Genomic DNA, 19,279 nt, shown 5'->3' with positions numbered 1-19,279 from the left:
ATCTTCTTGGGAAGTTTAAAAGATGGACAAGCAGCTGGTTAAGGAATAGAGTTCAGATATCTTAACAGAGAAAATTAACGAGTCCAGGATGTAATAGATGCAACCGAAATAGGACAAAATAACCTTTAGTACTGATACAGAATAGATTAATAAACCAAAACCACTATAACGTGATAACAATTTTATGTTTAACCTTTAATTGTTTGGCCTTTAACTTTCTAAGGTATGATTGCTGAACTCTCACTTTCCAAAAATACTTCTACCCTGTTAGGTGCAGAAGATATAAGGGTAGAAATAATACTGTAATGAAAATGTTTTAACTTTTTTCCGTTCAAAGAACAAACAATTAACATTCACTGATATTTACATTTGTGCTTTTTTCCACCATCTAAAATTCATCTTTTACTAAGAACATTAGCTGCTTTTTGCTTCTTGGAACGTATTTTGCGTAATTTTTTCTGCTTATTTTTCTTTTCTTTTACAATGAGATCCTGGAAATGTTTGTTTTCCTTTGATTTAAATTTCTTCGCATTTGAATCTCCAACAAACTTGTGACCATTGGACATTTTATTCACTTTATTTTGCTTGTGTTTGATATCAACTGTTTGAAGGTTACCATCTTTGGTGGAACTTGAAGTACTTTTCTTTATCACCCATTGTTCCTGTAATTGGTAAAACAAAGTAGATGCATCTGTTAGCCAGTCATAATTTAAGATAGTATCTCTAGAAAAAGAAGTATCATACAAAATGTTATGATTGCGAGAAGCAAACCACCACATAACCTTAAACTTATAAACCAGAAAAACTGTTAAATGTAACCAGTACCAAACATAAATCTAGAATGTATGTGAAAACTTACAGGGTAAATATGACCTAAACGCTGTCTTTGTTTTGGAATGGTCTCAAATTATCTTATCACCCTTTCCTTTCATACACCACGAAACCAATTCCAAATTCAATAGTACAGTATGGAATTGAATTTTGGGGGTTCGCCTCTGAAATTGAAAAAGTTTTTAAAATTCAAAAAAGGTATATAAGAATTATGACTTTTTTACCATGGAAATCTTCGTGCAAAACAGTTTTTAAAGAATTGAATATTATGACTATTCCAAATTTGATTATTTACAAAACATTGTTAGCGGTGCATTCAAATTTTGATGACTACATTAGAGAAAACTTTGACCACATATATAACACTAGATTTAAAAATAATTTCCAATATCCGAGACACCGACTGAAGCTTGTAGCAAAAACACCTAAATACATGGGAAAAAAACTTTTTAATAAACTACCCTCAACTCTAAAAAATGTAATTAATAACAAATCTTTTAAAAGCAGCCTTGCTGATTTTCTGATTAGCAAAACGTATTACAGTGTTAATGATTACCTCAATGAAACTAACCAATCAATATGACTCTATTTTGTATGACATAGAAACTAATTTTTTTTCTGTCATCGTTTAACAAATTTTGCCAACTTGTTTACAAACATTTTTTATGCATAAGACATATTGTTGTACATTAGGTTAAGTTAGTAATAATCTTGACAATGTCATCTGTTTTTTAGCTGTGCTATGATTTAAAACGTTGATGTGACAATAAAGAATTATTTATTTATTTACCAACTTTTTATTCTGCAAAACTTAAGTGCAATACATTGTAAACAAGAGCGTCCTTTGTGTCCATAAGATCTAGCATAGAATGAAAAAGTAAGAAATCAAAACAAAACACCACTTAAATAGTAGCAAACTCATGGACAGGTTTGATCATGTTTTTGTATATAGTCCCTTAAAGTAAAAAGCTGAAAAGTCCTTATGGATGGGTCACTACTTCAGTACCGGTATCTAAAGTCAATGTTGAGACATTAACACATTCACTACCCCAATAGTACTAAATCTTTGATCCATATGGACCAGCGACAAACATATACGACAGATAGTTTCTACGTATATGCGACAGCTGGTCTCATTAAAATAGACTGACAACGCAATGTTATTAAAATGCGTATATCTTCGTAACGGTCTATTTCAAGAAGGCCCTGAATTCTCTGCAGTAGTCTACAGGGATGTCTGTCGCATATGTGCATCACTTGGTCTGTGGATATGATGATTAGTGACGTCATATAATAGTTGGCAAAACTATTTTTACTTTGCTCCATCTGTAGCCCGTGGTCTGCGTATACTATTAACCAAGTGACACCCGATCTATGTGGCAGCAATGACCGCAGTTTCGCAATTATGTGGCGATCGGTAGCAAACATGTTAATGCTAAAAAAGTTGGTTGGTTTATTTTAGCTACAACCTAATACAAAAAAATAAAAAAACTGATTTTCTATCCTAAATTCTAAACAGCTCTCTCTGTACAGAAAACCATTTTTTGTAGATGATTCAGTGAATTTCTTACTAAACATGAGACATTTAGTTATTTGACACAGGCAAAATAATACAAACAGTAACAGTTTACAGGTTAAAACTTTAAGCAAAAACTGCATGGTACGATAACACCAAATTAAGTTGAGGCTTTTAACTGCCACTGTTTAGTTTTAAAATTACAAAATACTTAAAACACTGGACAATCACGGTTGGATTGCTAAATGTAAAGTAAAAATAAACATTCTAGCTGGTTAGCTTACTTTAATAAGGCTTAAGCTTCAAAATAAAACCTTCAGACTGATTGTAATTTATTATATTACCTTATTCCTGTTCCGGTGCCTCATTTTCAGTTTCCCTTTGGAGTTTTTCATTTGTAGATTCCTTGGAATGTTTTGATAGCTCTGGAATAACCGATTGTTTATCAATTACAATTTTGCATTGAGACAGTAGTATTTTACTCAGGTTTAAACCAACTACATACTCAACTTCTGATTACCAGGCTTACGAGCTCAGTTCATCATCTTTAACTTTTTGCCATATTAGATCAAAACCGGACTATAACCGTTATAGATGAACAAAAGATTAAAAGGCTAAAGCTTGCCTCTGGTGACTTTGCCATCTTCACTTCAACAGTCATTTCACTGATTTTGTTATAATTGCTTTGACCTGAACCATCACCATGGATCAGTGGCGGCGATAAGAGCCTGCCCCCCCTCCTCCCGTAACTTTCGTCAACTGCCCCCCCCCCCCCTCTCCCAATAATCTTTAAAAACATTATCATAGGATTTTCTAAACTTGCATTTTTGCTTGGCACAGCATCTCCTGAGGCACCAAGGCGTCATCATCTTCTTACATGATCGCGGAAAAATTGTGAATACTTCCCTTAGTCATTGAAACATTATCTTAGTCTACCGTGATTGCAGCCAAACCTGGGACATCTACAGATAACAACATCATCTCCCCAAATAGCGGCCCAATTCCTAATATCTCATGCAAAGACAGAAACGTCATTTTTTCTGCAATCACGGCAAAATCCTAGATATATCACTCACGGAAAAAGAAACGTCATTGTCGTGTTCGGCAATTGCATTACAATCTAGAATGCCGCACACGGTCAAAGAAACATTAAAACCGTCCTCCATTATCGCAGCAAAATCTTGAACGTCTCCTGCGGTCGTGTGGACATCATTATTGTCTTCTGCAATCACAGCAAAATATTAAACATCTCCCGCAGCTGCGGAGACATCGCCAACATCACCGATGGGAAAATGTCCTCCTCAATATCCGCGATCGCGACAAAAGCATAATCTTTTAATCTCGTGAGCGTGACCCCTCCTCCCATCAGTACCCCTCTTTAACAATAACCTTTTAGCTTGGTAACAGTTTCAAATTAATGTTGGTTTATATTATGCTTATGTTGGATTATTGGTAAAATTTAATGACTTCTCATGACTGTGCGCAAGAACAATCTCAGAAAATTGGATGAGATGATTTTTTAAGAGAGTAAACAATTCACTTTGCCTATAACAATGTACAACATTAAACAACTCTAGAACAATTTTATTTTTACATTTTCCTTCCACCTTTGTGTTCTTACCTTAACAGTAGTGTTTTCATTATCAACATTTTCCAATTTCCTTTTTGATTTTTCTGGCAAACTTTCAGTGATTACTTCTGACGCTGGACTTTCTTCATTGGTTTTGACTTTATTTTTATTTTTCTCTCCAAGCCTGATTCTTTTGCTATTCTTCTCTGTTTTGATGTGTTGTTCTCCCTAAGGTAAACAATATTAGGATTATTGTACTAGTAGATTTTTCACAGTACAATACAACCCACTCTTCCGTCACCTACGGGACCGGGGCCTTGGTTGGAGCAATGAAAGGATCCTTTAGGCTACTTCCTTTATTCTTTTTGTTTTTAGGTTTTGCCTCATTCTTCTCTGTTTAAAATAATTTTAATTTTCAGCAAATTCCCAAGGAAATGAACACTTAAAAATAATTTGGTCCTACCATTAATAGAAAATAAAGCCCTGCATACGTTGGGCGATTCGGCCGCCCGTCGATGGGAAAAAGATTGCCGGCTTTCATATTGTCGGTCAAAACGTGATTTTTACTCCAGCAATCAGTCAGGCAATATCATGTGAGGTAATTAAATCAGGGTTTGTTGATCAGTGTGAGAATGTAGATTAAATTTACAAAAAATTAATAACAATAAAACATTAACCCTTTGAGGTCAAATTTATTTTAATTTTTCACCGAGTATAGGTGGCCCTCAGGAATGTCGCTCAAGATGATTGCTCGGTCCCACTCACGAGGCAATCTTGTCCCTAGGGATCTCCGAATCGCCGGCAATTTGGTGGATTGCCAGGAAAAATCGAACAATGTCAAAATCGCCGGCAATCCAATTGACACACCCCCATACATTGGGTGATATTTAGGCAATATGGTTGCCGGCTTGACAAATAAATTTATTGTATTACATTGCAGCTTATTCTATACAAAGCCTTGATGCTTAGCTTTAGTGAAATGCTTTTTGTCCAATCCTTATACCGATGCTTGATAAAAATCATGGGTTTAAATATTTCAAGATTGGTTAATAGGGAGAACGACTAGATCACATTTAAAAATTTATTTTCAAAGGAAAGATACAATAATTTTCCCAGCAATATGGAAAATTGTCATTATAAACAATATTTCTTTAGTTTTGAGATGTTCAAAGTACCCGCTTAAGCTATAAAATACCGGGTGTCCGAAAAAGAACTGAAACATTTTAAAGGCAAGATCCCAAATAAGAGACTATGTTATATGTTTTATATATGAATTTAAAGCTTACATTCTCAAGTTTTATAAGAAACTTAGTATAACTCAATGTGAGCACCATTAGTGGCCCGGCATAAATTTAAGTGAAATTTGACCTCTTCCCAGGTTTTGGCCAGTACTTCAGGGGATATAAACGGTGCCATGTAATGTGACATGTTAGAGGAGTAAATTCCCCCATAGTTGGGTGACATTGAGATGGGGAATGGCCATGTCTATTTTCAACAGGATGGAGTGCCACCATACTACAGTTTGCGTGTGCGAGAAGCGCTGGATACTCGTTTCGACGATCGGTGGATTGGCAGGGAAGGGCCCATCCAATGGCCTCCTAGGAGTCTAGATATGACTTCTCTAGACTTGTTCCTTTAGGGAGCAGTAAAGAATGATGTCTACTCGGTGCAGATTCGGAATCTGAATCACCTCCGACAGAGAATAGTCGCATATGTGGTGCAACATCCGCTAAAGTACTGACCAATACGTGAGAAGAGGTCAAATTTCACTTAGATTTATGCCGGGCCACCAAAGGTGCTCATATCGAGTTATACTAAGTTAAGTTTCTAATAAAACTTGAGAATTTAAGCTTTAAATACATATATGAAACATTAGACATAGTCTCTTATTTGGTATCAGTATTTGCCTTTAAAATGTTTCAGTTCTTTTTCGGACACCCGGTAATTGAATAGTAGTAAACTAAAATACTACAAACCTCTACAACACCCTCTGTTTCTTCGAGTGATTGATTCTCAAGGGATCTTTTCCTTTTCTTTTTTCTCTTTTTGTTTGTTGAATCTGCGGTTGATTCCTCCACATTACTTGCATCTTGAACGCTATCATTATGGCTTTGGTTCTTTAATGTGTCGTCACTTTCTTCTATGGAAATGTCTCCTTTCTTTTTCTTCTTTTTGGTTTTAGATTTGTGTTTAGTGGGCTGAAAAGAAGAATGTGAATATGCATTGAAAGCTCAAAATATAAACTAAAAGAGTACATAGTATCTTGATTTAACTGACTTCATAAATCATCATTGTTTGGCCCAACATAATCCCAAAAATTGTTCAGTTTAGTAAAATAACCCATGTTGGGTTAGGGATGTAACATTGAGCAAAAGTCCTGGGTTTAAAGTAAAGAATTGTCTTTTGTGAAGCTAGCATGCTATTCTAAAAAAAGTTCACTCTGGTAAAAGAAACACATCTCTGCAAACAACAAAAATAGTTCACATCCGCTCTGTTGAATAATTTCAAGATTTTTTGTTGAAAATGAAATCAATCATCTATTATATTATTAAAGTGATACAATCAAATTTTATGTAAACGGTTAAGGCCATTTACCAAATAAAAATATAGGCATATGTCACATCAAAATGAAGCTTAGAGTGTGTAGATTTGCCGAAAAGTATTAATATGGACGAATTTCCTAAGGGCTCTGCCCCACAGGCCGATTTCCAAAGGGCTACGCCTGGCATGCTTATAAAGTTTACATGATTTAATTTAATTTAGTTAATGAAACAGCTGGTCAGTACAATGAACTGGTGTTTGTTTATTTACTCGAAAAAGATGTTTGTGATGCTTTATGTAGATTTAGGAGGGTTATGTTTGGTTTTAAAGAAAGGTTGTATACGACGTTTTGTAAAGTATTGCTCAAAGTTTCATTTTGTAATTTATATAGTAAGCTACATGTAAAGAGGCTTGACTAAAGTTGAAGAATTATGGTAAAACATGTCATTCGTGAAGCATCAATATGAAGCAGTTGATGCTGTTGCTACACTAAGGTATGTTGTCATATACTTTTGGATCTATTAACCCTCCCGGTGTCAACCATCGATGCATCGATGGTAAGGACACGCTCTGGGGTGTCAAGCATCGATGTATCGATGATAGTGCAAACTGTTACAGTTCGTGTAATAACTCACTCAATTTCGCTCCAAATCGGACTGAATTCACATGACTTTTAATCAGCGCTAAACAGGCTTTATTATGATGTCTGTCTCTAAGCTCCTTTCTCTTTTGCCTGTCTCCAGATGTTATGAAAAAAATATAAATGTTTACGTTTCGTTGCCGTTGACGGACGACGGTGTCACTAGTTGTTGTTGTTTACAAGTGGTTTGATATCGTTTACTACGTAGTGGTTTGTTATTTTGATTTTATTATGTTTTATCTATGATTTTATGTTGTGAAAATGGATAGTAGCGATATTAGAGTTGCTTTAGATGAAGATTTTAGTGATGCAGACTCTGTTGTTAGCGACATTGAAGTGCCTGAAGATGTTTCATTACTTGATTTTTCGTCTGGAAGTGATGAAATCTATTCACCTCATTTGAGTGAATTGGAGACATCTGATCGGGAAGAAGTAAATGTGGATGATCCTGATCCTGTTCCAATAGGATATCAGAATGAAGAGAATTACGTTGAAAATGAAGTTAGGCCTAATGCCAATATTCCTGTGAATGACCAAAATGTTGTTTTGCAAAGACAGCCATGGGTTAGGGTGTACCCACCTGAGCCTCCCAAAAATATTGCTACTGAGTTTGCTGTTAGGGACCCAGAGCCTAGGAACCTTCCTCCAAGAAATAGTCGTCCAATTAGCTACATAAACATTTTTTTGACTCAGGCTTTCTGGCTTCTCATTACTAGGGAAACAAATGCCTATGCTAATCGTAGAATAGATGAGAAGAGAGACACTCTGACACCAAATTCGCGGTGGAAAAAATGGGTACCTGTGACTCTACAAGAAATGAAAAAATTCTTTGCTATTTTGCTGAACATGGGTGTGATAGTGAAGAAGAACCTGAAAACCTACTGGGATACTAGGGGCTCTCAACACATCCCATTCTTTCAAAACACAATGTCCCTCAATCGGTTTTTATTGATAACCACGTTTTTTCACATTACATCCAATCGATCACTGGAAAGGGGTGCAGTAGGCTACGATCCATGGGTGAAGGTAAGGTATATGTATGACCATATAAATACTATTTTCAAAACCTACTTCATCCCATCTCAAAATGTTTGCATCGACGAATCCCTTATCGGAATGAAGAACCGCTGTGCTTTTATACAGTATCTTCCAAATAAAAAGCACAAACAATATGGAATTAAAAAATTTCAGACATGTGACAGCAATACAAATTATGTTTTGCATGTTGAATTGTACAGCGGGACTGATTATTTACCAGCCAATGATCCTGAAGAGTTGTTCACTGAGAGAGTTGTAATGAATTTGATGTCGAAAAGTAGATTGTTAGATAAAGGGTACCACTTGTACACGGACAATTTTTATACAAAAATCCCCTTAGCTGAGCGACTCTTAGAACGTCAAACATATTTAACTGGAACAATTAATAAAAGGTCCAAACACCTGTCTACAACCGCCAAAAGTACAGTTCTAGGTGCCCGGGAAAGTATTTATTTCAGACAAGGTGATCTGTTACTTGTACAGTACAGGCAAAAAGCAAACCAGAAGCCTGTTTTTGTAATCACAACTGCCCACAATGCTGAGGATGGAATTGTTCGAAGCAAAAAGGGACTTGTAGGCCAAAAGCCTCTTTTGATACACGATTACAATCAATCAATGGGTGGAATCGACGCCAACGATAAGTCGGTCTACCATATGACGTGTAACCGTTCTACCACAAAGTATTGGAAGAAGATTTTTTTCAACTTTATAGACATTTGTATGGTAAATGCATATACTCTCTACAAATCAAACACGGACAATCCACTGGAGAGAAGAGATTTCCACATAGAAATCATTGAAGCTCTTGTAGCAGCAGGCGTCCCTCAGGAACCACTACCTGTCCCTGGACCTGCCGGAGATGTTGGAGATCGACACCGCCTTGACAAGCTGCCGAGGAAATGTGAAAGGAAGTGTATGGTATGCAGCAATGGAAGAACAAGATTCTGGTGCCCTGGATGCGACATAGGAGTGCACCGTGAATGCTACCATAACCTACAGCACTTCTGGAGGCCAACTCGTGGTGCTAAGCGGAGACTGCATAGAGAAAGTTCCGACTCCGAATAACATTTGTGATCATAATTTCTTTCTGTCTTCTAGGGGACTAATGTTTTTACTGTGCCTAAAAATTGTTTTCTTTGTTAGCCTACATTGTTCCAAATTTTTGTTTTACAAAAAGTGAGTGTTTTTTTATAACTTTGTTTCATTGTTTTGGTTGAGTGAACACTTGAAGTAAAAACATTTCCGCCTCTCCTTCAGTTTCATGGTCGATAGTAACAGAAATATTTTTCAGATAAGTATATTTTATTTTTATGCATGCATTGATGTAAAACAATAAATAATGAGTATTTTGTGGTATGCATGTGTTTTGCATGTGTGTTTTGAAGCATGTGTGCAAATTCATAGAATCTTGTAATATTGAGTGATTTCGCAACTGTTCTTGTATTATATTTTGTCATATAACTAACCTAAAAATTAAGCTAAGCCTACTAAAATGCATGTTATCTTTTTTGTTATAATATTTAGAAATAAATGGCTATCTCAGATTTTTCATATGGTTGAATTTATTTCTAAAACAAGGGGCACGAACATTTGAATTTTTTTTTATATATATTTTTTTTTTCAAAGCATTTTTTACTCATCAAATATGCATGAAACCCAAACATCTATGCTGCATTATGATCTCAGTGTATTTAGCTTCACAAAAATATATAACATGGTATAGTTCATCTGAAAAATAAATTTTATATAATTTTTTAAACATAATGCTGCGTAACGCCCAAAAATCGCCTGACACTACTGTACAGAAAAAATGACAGACACCAGGAGGGTTAACATAAAAAGTAGGAGTTTGAAAGTAAGTAGGTTTACACTAACTTTTAAATCAGTTTATATTTTTAAACTAATTCATGGAGTTGCAGTATTTTAAAACACACATCAGAATTACTTTAATAGCTCTCTAGGTCACATTTTCTTCCCGTTGCAAAGCACGGGTATTGCAGCTTGTTTATATTTAAATGATTACGGTATCTTGCATTATCTTCCTAAAAACTTACCTGATCTTCCTCTCCATTTTCAAACCTACAATTATATTTGTGCTCGTATAGAAACTCTTTCTCAATTTCCTCTTCTTCATCGTTCAACTTCTTTAATTCTTCTTCAAGGTTAAAATTATCGTCAGGTTCTAAGAATCTAAAAAGACAGGTAGAAATTGGGTAAAATTACTATCAGATCATCCAAAACCAAGGCCATGCAGTAAATTGAAGGCATATCATTCAACTAGATTTTTCCTGTGGTTTCGCTCGTGTTTGTATAATTTAAGTGGGTCTACAAAAAAAGATGACTAAAAGTAATTTTAAAATTTTTGAACTTTTTTTGGTTTTTCTTGCTGCTTTGGCAGAAACAACAGCAGGATATCCTCTCATATATATAATTGTAAAATAAAATTGAAAAAAATATATATTTTCTTAAAATTATTTACCAAAATTTAAATAAATATTAATCCCAGATTTTAATCAGTATCCGGTAGGTGTGCAGTTTCGCAGAGAACCTACAATGGGCCTCTATTATTGAACATAATTTTAATTTTATATCAATATCTATATCTTATCATTACATTAAACTAAACTAAGTTAATCTAACCAAATGCGGCATCACACATTAAAGTAGTGGCAGGGAAAAGACTCACAACAGAAAATCAATATTTACATTCAATATAATAGGCCTACGTTTTCAAATCCTAATTTTTTGGTTGTGTTGCTAGCCTAGTGGTTAGCGTCTCGTACTTCGGTTCGGTAGGGACGGGTTCCATCCCTGGCACATCCACTAATAATTTATTCTCTTGTGACTCTCTTGTAAAATGCCACTGGCGTAGAAAGAAAAAAAAATGAAAATGTCATCCGATAACACATCTTAGGTTCTCTGGGGGACTGTACTCACCAGTATGTTAGTATCTTAGCCTATGGTTTGCGATGGAGTGAGTGAGCAGAGAAGAATATAATTCTTTAAAATATTTAAAATTTCAAGAATTACCACCTTCAGCATGTATTTTACGTGTAACATATCCATCTAAGTTAGGGTCAGCCGGTACAGTACAAGAGTGAACTGTAAAGTTCGGCCAAAGTTTCTGTGTGTGCAGGCAGAACTGGTCGGGTCTTGGTAAGGGAGTTGGCGGGGGTGTTTTGTAAAAAAAATTGGTGTATTACTGCTCAGCGTGATTCACTCACCCAGCACCGCCAATAACCTGCACCCGTATGTTTTAGCGACCCGTCTACGCTCACAGAAGTTTTGGCCGAACTGTTCTGTAGTGGCAGTGCCAGAATGGGAGAACAAGGCTGTTAGTAATGCTAAGAATTCGTAGTCTTTTGCACTACTGGCTACCGATTCCAACACAAGCTTTTCTTTTTTATTCAACAAATCATTTGTTAAATCAATAACATAATAGGAAATCTCAGCGAACTTAAAACATACAAAAGTACTCACTTCTTATTTAAAATATAATCACGGAGAAACTGTTCATCCTTATTGAGAGTAGGATTAGTCCAGAAATTGTGCAGAGCATCCAAATCATTTTTAACTTGTTCATTTCCAACGTGTTCTTTCTGTCCTCTTAACCAGTCCCTGTATTCTTTCAGAGACTTCTAAATGAAAGAGAATTATTATATTTCGAGATTTCACATTAAACACATTTTCACATGTCTTCAATATCATAATAACAATGATGCTACAGTGTGGTGTCATTAGGTAGGCTACGTGAAGTGGTTAGTCCCTTACTTAATTTTCAGTTAAGAAATGTTCTACTGTAATTTCCTGTTATATTATAAATTATGACGCAATCTATCAGACTGGATCTGTCAAAGATGCAGGATTCAAGTATTCAAGTAAGTATTCAAGTATAGTAGATATTTTTACTTTACTGTGTAACGACCCAAAACCCGTCAAGGGGTAAAAACCCGATTTTTAAAAGTTTCATTTTAAGTTTTATAATTTTCTACTTTCGGGGTAAGCCGCGCCCGCGTTGTCAGCGGCATCGTAGGGGCAATGGTGCTACGTCATCGTAGAGGGGATGACGCTAGTTACCTACCCCGCCGCCAGGGGCGATGGCGAAGAAGGACCAGAAGAGCAGACCTCACGGTCAGTCGTCCACCCGCTACCGAACCGTCAGTACGCTTGCTGTTTGGAGCCAATCCAACAGTCTATAACCTCCTAAATTCTGGTCAATTAAAGATTTCCCCCGTTCCTGGTAGAATCATAAGTCATCAGGTTAGTGTGCTACCGAATTTATTTTGTTTAATCTCATTTTTAGAGAAGTTTTATTATTTTTATTTTACTGTGCCGCAGTCGCGCGCACCCAGCACGCTTTTTCACGTACGAGCACACTACCTTTTGTCTTAAACCAGCTTCGGAAATCAGTTAAGTTGCCGGAACGGTTTACGTACGACTTACCCCGTTACCCCGGACCGTCCTACGTAAATTTGGTTTAAAAACCCCGTATCGACTCTGGTGATCGACCGAGTCTAATTTTCCCGACAAGATTACTTTGGTGATTACCAGGTATAACGACCGAATCACGTTTTAGTTCAGTTTCTAATTAATTTAGGTTATCCGCATTCACGATAATTTATTCAAAATTCAAAACTTAACTTCACATATTTTTCGAGTGGCTATGATGAGCACTTGTTAAAGGTAAGCTTAACATTGTAAGCATTATTGTTGTATTTAATATTCTGAGCCAATAAACTCGAAACGATAATTAATTAACGAACACGTTAGAGTCCTGGACTATCTCATAGTAGGCTAAGCTATCTGGACAAATTTAAGGTGTGACAGAATTTCAGGTGAGACGACAATTACGTACTTTAAAATCTAATTTTGTCTCTCAACCCGAAATTTCGTCATAACTGTTAAAGAAGATATGAAGATAGAAGACCCCTGGAAGTTGACACACAAGCTGGCAAAATTTACATAGGGTGAAATGAATACAAACCGAAACCTTAATTGAAGAGCAAAGGCAATAAAAAGGTAGTTAAATATAATTCATGTTCTTGAAACTGGGATGACATAATTATGTACAGTACTTCACTTTTTTAAATGGCCAAACAAAATAAACTACATTACCTTTGGAGTTGATGATCCTTTGTCTGAATTCTGCTTATCTTCGTCTGCGGAGTTGGCAGGAAAAAATCTTATTCCTTCATCATACAGCTTTGATCCCTTTTTCTTTAGGTGGCTGAGAACCTTGTAAAACCCATCTTCGAGTTCTTCTGTCAACAGCTATAGCAGAAGAAACATACGTTAGGCATACTGCCTATATAATGATGAATTTTATTATTTTACCTGGGATGAGCCCAGTGCCAATTTGTCATGTCAACTCATGTACTGTAGTGGGCCTACATATATATGTGTTATGTGTTACCGTATGTGTATTTTTCTTGTATTGGGGTATATACAAGAATTCTAAGAAAAACATATATTGAAAGGTATGCTAAACAGTAAATAATAGATAGGATACACCCACCCTAAGTGAATTTCAATTTGACTGATTGGATTTTTACTAAACTTAAGTTAAATATTTCCATAAAAATAACGAATAGCTTACTTAGAATTGCTGCTTTGATTAAGGGAAAAAGTATTTTTGAATACAATTTTAATATCAGGTCTACTTATAGGATGAAATAAATGAATAGGTATGCCAGATTGAAACAAATAAATATCCATAAGGCATAAAGAAAGAAGCCATCTATAGCCTACAACAGTTTTCTTTCTCCATAAAAATAACATTGGAGGTTTATTTGTAAATATGCTCCTGTACAGCTTTTGTAAATATGTTAATCGCAAATATGCTCCAATGAACAAAATAAACTTATTTATTCGTTTTTTTCAGCTCCATACACAGTCTGTATTGAAAATCGGAATGCCGGGCAAAAGCGGACACGGAACATTGGGGACACTATAAAGAGGGCAAAAGTGAACACTACTAGGGATTACACTAGTAGGGATTACTGCTCTCTGACAAAGGGTTGGATGGTCTCTGCAAATATTTCATGGGTGGAACATTGCAGACACATGTAACTAGGACGGGGAAATGGTGCGAGAGAGGGAGGCCACGGGTATTTTGCTGTTTACAATTTTTACTCCGTTCTATTTATATGGAGACTATTCCTATACGCATTACGTTCGTGCGTAGAAAGTTTTAAAAAATGGCTCAAAGGATTTCCAAAATTGAACTAATAGCCTTCGACAAATGTCAATTATCATGAATATTTTGTAAAACTTTACTGTTGATATTTTATATATTGGGAAACTGGGGCACAGTGGGCCATAGTTAATATATTATACTGAACTACTTCCAATAAACCAGGTAAATTTTCTTTTGAAAGGTCTCTAGGTTGGTCACACTGAGGAGAAAAATCTAGAGTCTACAACTATTTGGAGGGAAGTTTGGGGGAGCACATGTTTGTTTTTGGTAGTCTGATTGGTGAAACAGGTAGTGTTAAGATATCTTATTTTGGCCAAGTTATTGTATATATTAAAAATGAAAATTAACATAGATATTTAGTTTTATACCTTACCAAGCCACTCCACTTCCTTTCTTTTGTGTATTCATCTTAGTTTGGTGGTTATTAAATCTAACCTAAAAACCAACATTAGGAGCACAGTGGGCCATCTTTGGCGGGGCACATTGAGCCTAGCTCTTGAACAGGACATAGAACGGAAACTTCCAAAACCAATACCACATGGAGGCACAGAAAGGACCTTAACTCAATTGAGCTTTTCTATAGATCTTCAATGTTACGGAAATTGTTTTTCCTGAAATTTTGAAACAATCGTCTTTTTATTTTTAAAGATTTTTTTATATCAAAGGACTTCTAATTTTAAAAGATTTTCAATTCTAAAGGGTTGTTAATGTTTGTTAAATTATGTTCATAGGTTTTCAACTTCATAGCTTTTCTTATACTGCACCATTGTGGGGTAGAGTGGGCCATTATGTAAATAGTTTAAAAAAAATTACTACAAATTTTATTTTTCATAAAAAAATCTGAAAAAAAATTGTTAAGATCAATGAAATATGGTAGGCCTACTTTACTATAAAAATATTAGTTTTGCATTTAGTAAAGTCATTAATAAATTGTAATAGCAAATATATAAAACTGGCCCAGGGTGCCCTGGTCTCCCCTATTCAATGTAGATCACTCGTCAGTAAAGAAGTGTAATTTTTAATCAAATGAACAATGAAGACGGGTCATATCAAAGAGAAATTGGCTTCCTTAATTTATTAAATTAAGTAAAACTGAACTGAATTTAGTAGGCTAACTCTGAAAACAGCATTCAACTAGCCTATATATACGATTTTGGTAAAATTTGGAACAAACATGTAAAACCAAGTTTTTTTTGAAGGAGCTTGCGAACTAGCATGGCCGGACTAATAAAGTAATTTAAGTTGAGAAAACCAATATCTCTTAGTGATACCCGTGGCTTCCCTCCCTCGCACCCTTTTCCCCGTAGTAGATACATGTGTTCGCAATGTTCCACCCTCGTAATATTTGCAGACTGCCAACCCTTTGTCAGGTGGCAGTATTCCCTAAATAGTGTCTTTTTTTAACTTATAAGTTTTAAAATTAAAAAAACCTATTTTTTAGTTTTTAAATCAACCTACTTATAATCAGAGCTGCGTTAAGCCCCCTGCAAACTCAAAAGCAGCGCCCCTTTTTTTCCTAGTGCGGGCGGTAGATGGACGTGCAGTGCCTGCCAGGCGCCCCTGGGCATATGCCCAGTCTGCCAGTTTATAAAAGCGGGCCCTATAATAAATGAAAGAAGGTTCCAGAAATAATAGTCATAACTTACTTCGGCGTTTTCATCTTCTTCTGACGATGAAGAGCTGTCATCATCACTGGGGTTTTCTTGGTTATGAAGCTTTTGTTTATCTAAAGAGCAAACAAGACAAATATATTCATAAAAACGTTGGTATGGACTATTAACTGATGTTTATGGTACGGTATTACGATCATACAAAACCCTGTAGTTTTAAGGAATTAGAACAGACTTTCTTAGCCACTCATAATTTACCGGTAAGCCTACTTAAATTAACTCTGAATATTTAAACAATAAACATTAAAATTTTATGTTCGGCTCCACTAACAATGTAAATGCATGTAAATGTCCATGATAATAAATTATTTGATTTGATTTACAAAAAGGTTAACAATACTAAGTTAACATGACTTAACATTTAGCGTATTTTTATGTTATTGTTGAAGTTATCCAGAACTGATAGGTCTAAAACAAGGGGTGGGGGGGGGGGAGAATCAGTTTAGGTCTAACAGGAAAAAGACCCTTGGTTCCACTCAATAGCCTAAGTTACCTACTACAAGATTACGGCTCTTGTGAAGATGAAAAATATGCTTTAAGTAGGTAGCCTACCTAAAATTAATTTTATTGCTCATCCCATTGAACCATTATTTACCTTCTTTCATTTTCGGATTGGAGAGAATTAAGAATCAACAACACCTTTTATTTAGTTGAGATATCCACTAGGCCTATCCACTCCAGTTCCAGTAGTAAAACACACAGCATAACATAACCTACAAACAAACACAACACAATCTTAAATCCCACCTGTCCTGCTGCAGACTGCACTGAGCTAATCGCTCATTGGTTCACGGCATGTACAAGAGTAGGCTTATTTTATTCTATGAAGCTGTGATGTATACTCATCGTTTAGTTCCCGGATAAGTGGTTCAAATCATCATTGATTTAATTATACTAATTAAAATAATGTTTTGGCATTGTGTTGTGCAGTCTTGTTCGTCATCCGAACCGAATGTTACTGTATGAAGTAGAAAATGAAAAAGGCAAATTAGTATGCTAATGTGTTTTTATCACCGCAAAAAAACCTAAAGAAGTATCATTGGAAATATCGGCGTAATTGCCATCAACAATATAACAAAAAAAAAATTAAAAATATATAACTCTATAACAATCTCTTTCGCGATACTCTCAAAAAGAAAAGGTATCAACTGGATTTAAAATAACAGCTTGGTATAGCTATTGCGGAATTTCCCATAGAGAGAATAATCTATTATTATATATGGATCTCTCGTGGTAAGACCTGGACACGAAACCGATTTACTTTTATTGTTTTGATGAGGTCTCCAGTTATCAAAATCACTCTCCAGTCTCCGCTCAAATTCGTATTTCTATATGTGTTCTTTAGAACGATAACACGAGCAAAATTTATAAATAAAAAACTGTTTTAAACAAAACTTTTTTAAACGCCCTAAAAAGTAGAAATAATTTACAAATAATTTATAAATATGTTGAGAGAGTATAAATACTTGTACGATTTAAAACGAAAAACGTTGCGTGCATGCAATTTGTTGATAATAATACATTAGCTCAGTAGGTGAAGGTAATTGTAAACTATCTATTGCATGCACCCCACGTTTTTCGTTTTAAATCGTACAAGTATTAAATTTATACTCTCTCAACATATTTATAAGTTATTTGTAAATTATTTTCTACTTTTTAGGGCGTTTAAAAACGTTTTGTTTAAAAAAGTTTTTTATTTATAAATTTTTTTATACTTTTTAGTTTTAATGTGTGTGCATGTTAAATCTATTTCAAGCGTCTATATCAGATTAAGACAGAGGCATGTGGGAAATCTAAGGTTTATTTGAGTTTCTTTGCATATAATTATGTATTAGATTGCATGTATGGCCTACCTACTAACTATAAATATATCAACCTATTTGATTTATTGTTTAAAAAGGATCCGATTTTGATAAAATTTGTTACAAAAGTGTGGTGTAATCCTATACGTTTATTCGAACAAGTTCACAAACCAGCATGGTCATTTATTTGGACTCTAAAAAAAAAGTTTTGCAATATCTTTCTAAAACTTTTTTGTAGTGATAAAATAAATAAATAGCCTAATTTTAGTTTAATGAAACATTGTTGTATGCCTAACAGTTTAGGAAACAATTTAAAAGTGTTAATTAAAAATTATTAAACGGAGAATAAATAAACTGTTTTTGTTCGATTGTTTATGGATATATTTGAGTAAAATTTGGCAATTATGGTTTATTTAATACTAAACTATCAACATTTCATTTAGTGTGCAGGTTTGCTGTGGCGGGGGTCTATGATGACTGTTTCAAATGTATTGCATTTGACTTTTATGATTGCCTCTTGCTTGAAATTGAGCGTAAAGAATTTGAACTTTGAAAATATTGATAAGCCTAATATTCTCTAGTTCAGTTACACATTATTGTACTAAATTAAGAGAAATTGCATTAGACATATTACCACCTTTAAAGTTCGTAATTTAAAAACATCATCGTAATGAGAGAGCCAGTATCATCAGTAGTCTCTTCAAAGGTTTCTTTGCTTGTGACAAAACTATAAGCATGTAATTAATTGTGGATGATAACGGGGATTTTTAGCCTGAGTCTATAGGCGTTTAGTTTACGAGTAAAAAAACTCCCAAGTTTTTTACGGGGCTTGCAAGATAATTGTTATGACTCTTCTTCTCTAATAACCCAAAAGTAACACGTAACAAGTTTAGTATACAGTATTCATACGGTATGACAGCTATAACAATATAGTAAAGCACAAGTATTGTAGTATGTTGTATACTATGTGAATACGTCTCTCTTTTAAGAGTACTCAAGATTGCAAAATACTTATACGACGAATCGGTAGAGGTTCAAACCTTATAGACATAACTAAATTATTTGGATGCTTCATACATTACATAAGATTTTTCTTTTCAATACAGTAGTAGATTGACGATTAAAGACTTATAAGCGTTATTTATAGATTACAATTTACATTTAATATTACCAACAATACAAATTGAAATTAGATCCATCTATGTGAGTTTAGAAAAAAAAAAACTATATCGTTCACTTGATTTGTAATCTGTGCGGAGTCAAGTCGCCCTGAGGATGGTGCTCTATTATATATCGAGACCGAAACGTCGGAGAGTAAAAGTAGTTATTTGTTGAATTTTTCACGGTCGTTAGCAGAAGACCACGATAAAAAGAACTATAGTTTATTTGAGTTCGTATTGAACAACAAAATCCCAACGAATCAGACTTCTCACATATAAAAACCGAGGCGGGAACAAGTTTCGATTTACTCCGCT

General features: G+C 34.9%; 1 protein-coding gene across 2 annotated transcripts; it reads right to left on the bottom strand.

The window, feature by feature from the left end:
• Positions 1-302: 302 nt before the first annotated feature.
• LOC128996880 (protein FAM133-like) lies at positions 303-16,691 on the bottom strand. Of its 2 annotated transcripts, none has more exons than XM_054422404.1 (9): positions 16,598-16,691; positions 15,979-16,058; positions 13,252-13,407; positions 11,617-11,771; positions 10,191-10,326; positions 5,894-6,115; positions 3,969-4,145; positions 2,692-2,772; positions 303-662 (listed from the first exon to the last, which is right to left on the bottom strand). In XM_054422404.1, exons 1-9 carry the CDS (start codon positions 16,605-16,607, stop codon positions 396-398), a joined length of 1,284 nt encoding a protein of 427 aa, XP_054278379.1. In that variant the 5' UTR covers positions 16,608-16,691; the 3' UTR covers positions 303-395. The 2 variants fall into 2 exon arrangements, with proteins under 2 accessions (XP_054278379.1, XP_054278378.1); XM_054422403.1 differs by having other exon boundaries at positions 307-662; positions 11,617-11,774.
• Positions 16,692-19,279: the final 2,588 nt, after the last annotated feature.

The sequence above is a fragment of the Macrosteles quadrilineatus genome, unplaced genomic scaffold (assembly GCF_028750875.1).
Source record: "Macrosteles quadrilineatus isolate MER2022 unplaced genomic scaffold, UCM_ALF_1.0 Scaffold_6__1_contigs__length_79288215, whole genome shotgun sequence".
Taxonomy (NCBI): Eukaryota; Metazoa; Arthropoda; class Insecta; order Hemiptera; family Cicadellidae; genus Macrosteles; species Macrosteles quadrilineatus.
The sequence above is the reverse complement of the archived record's forward strand: the minus strand, read 5'-3'. Positions and strand labels throughout refer to the sequence as shown.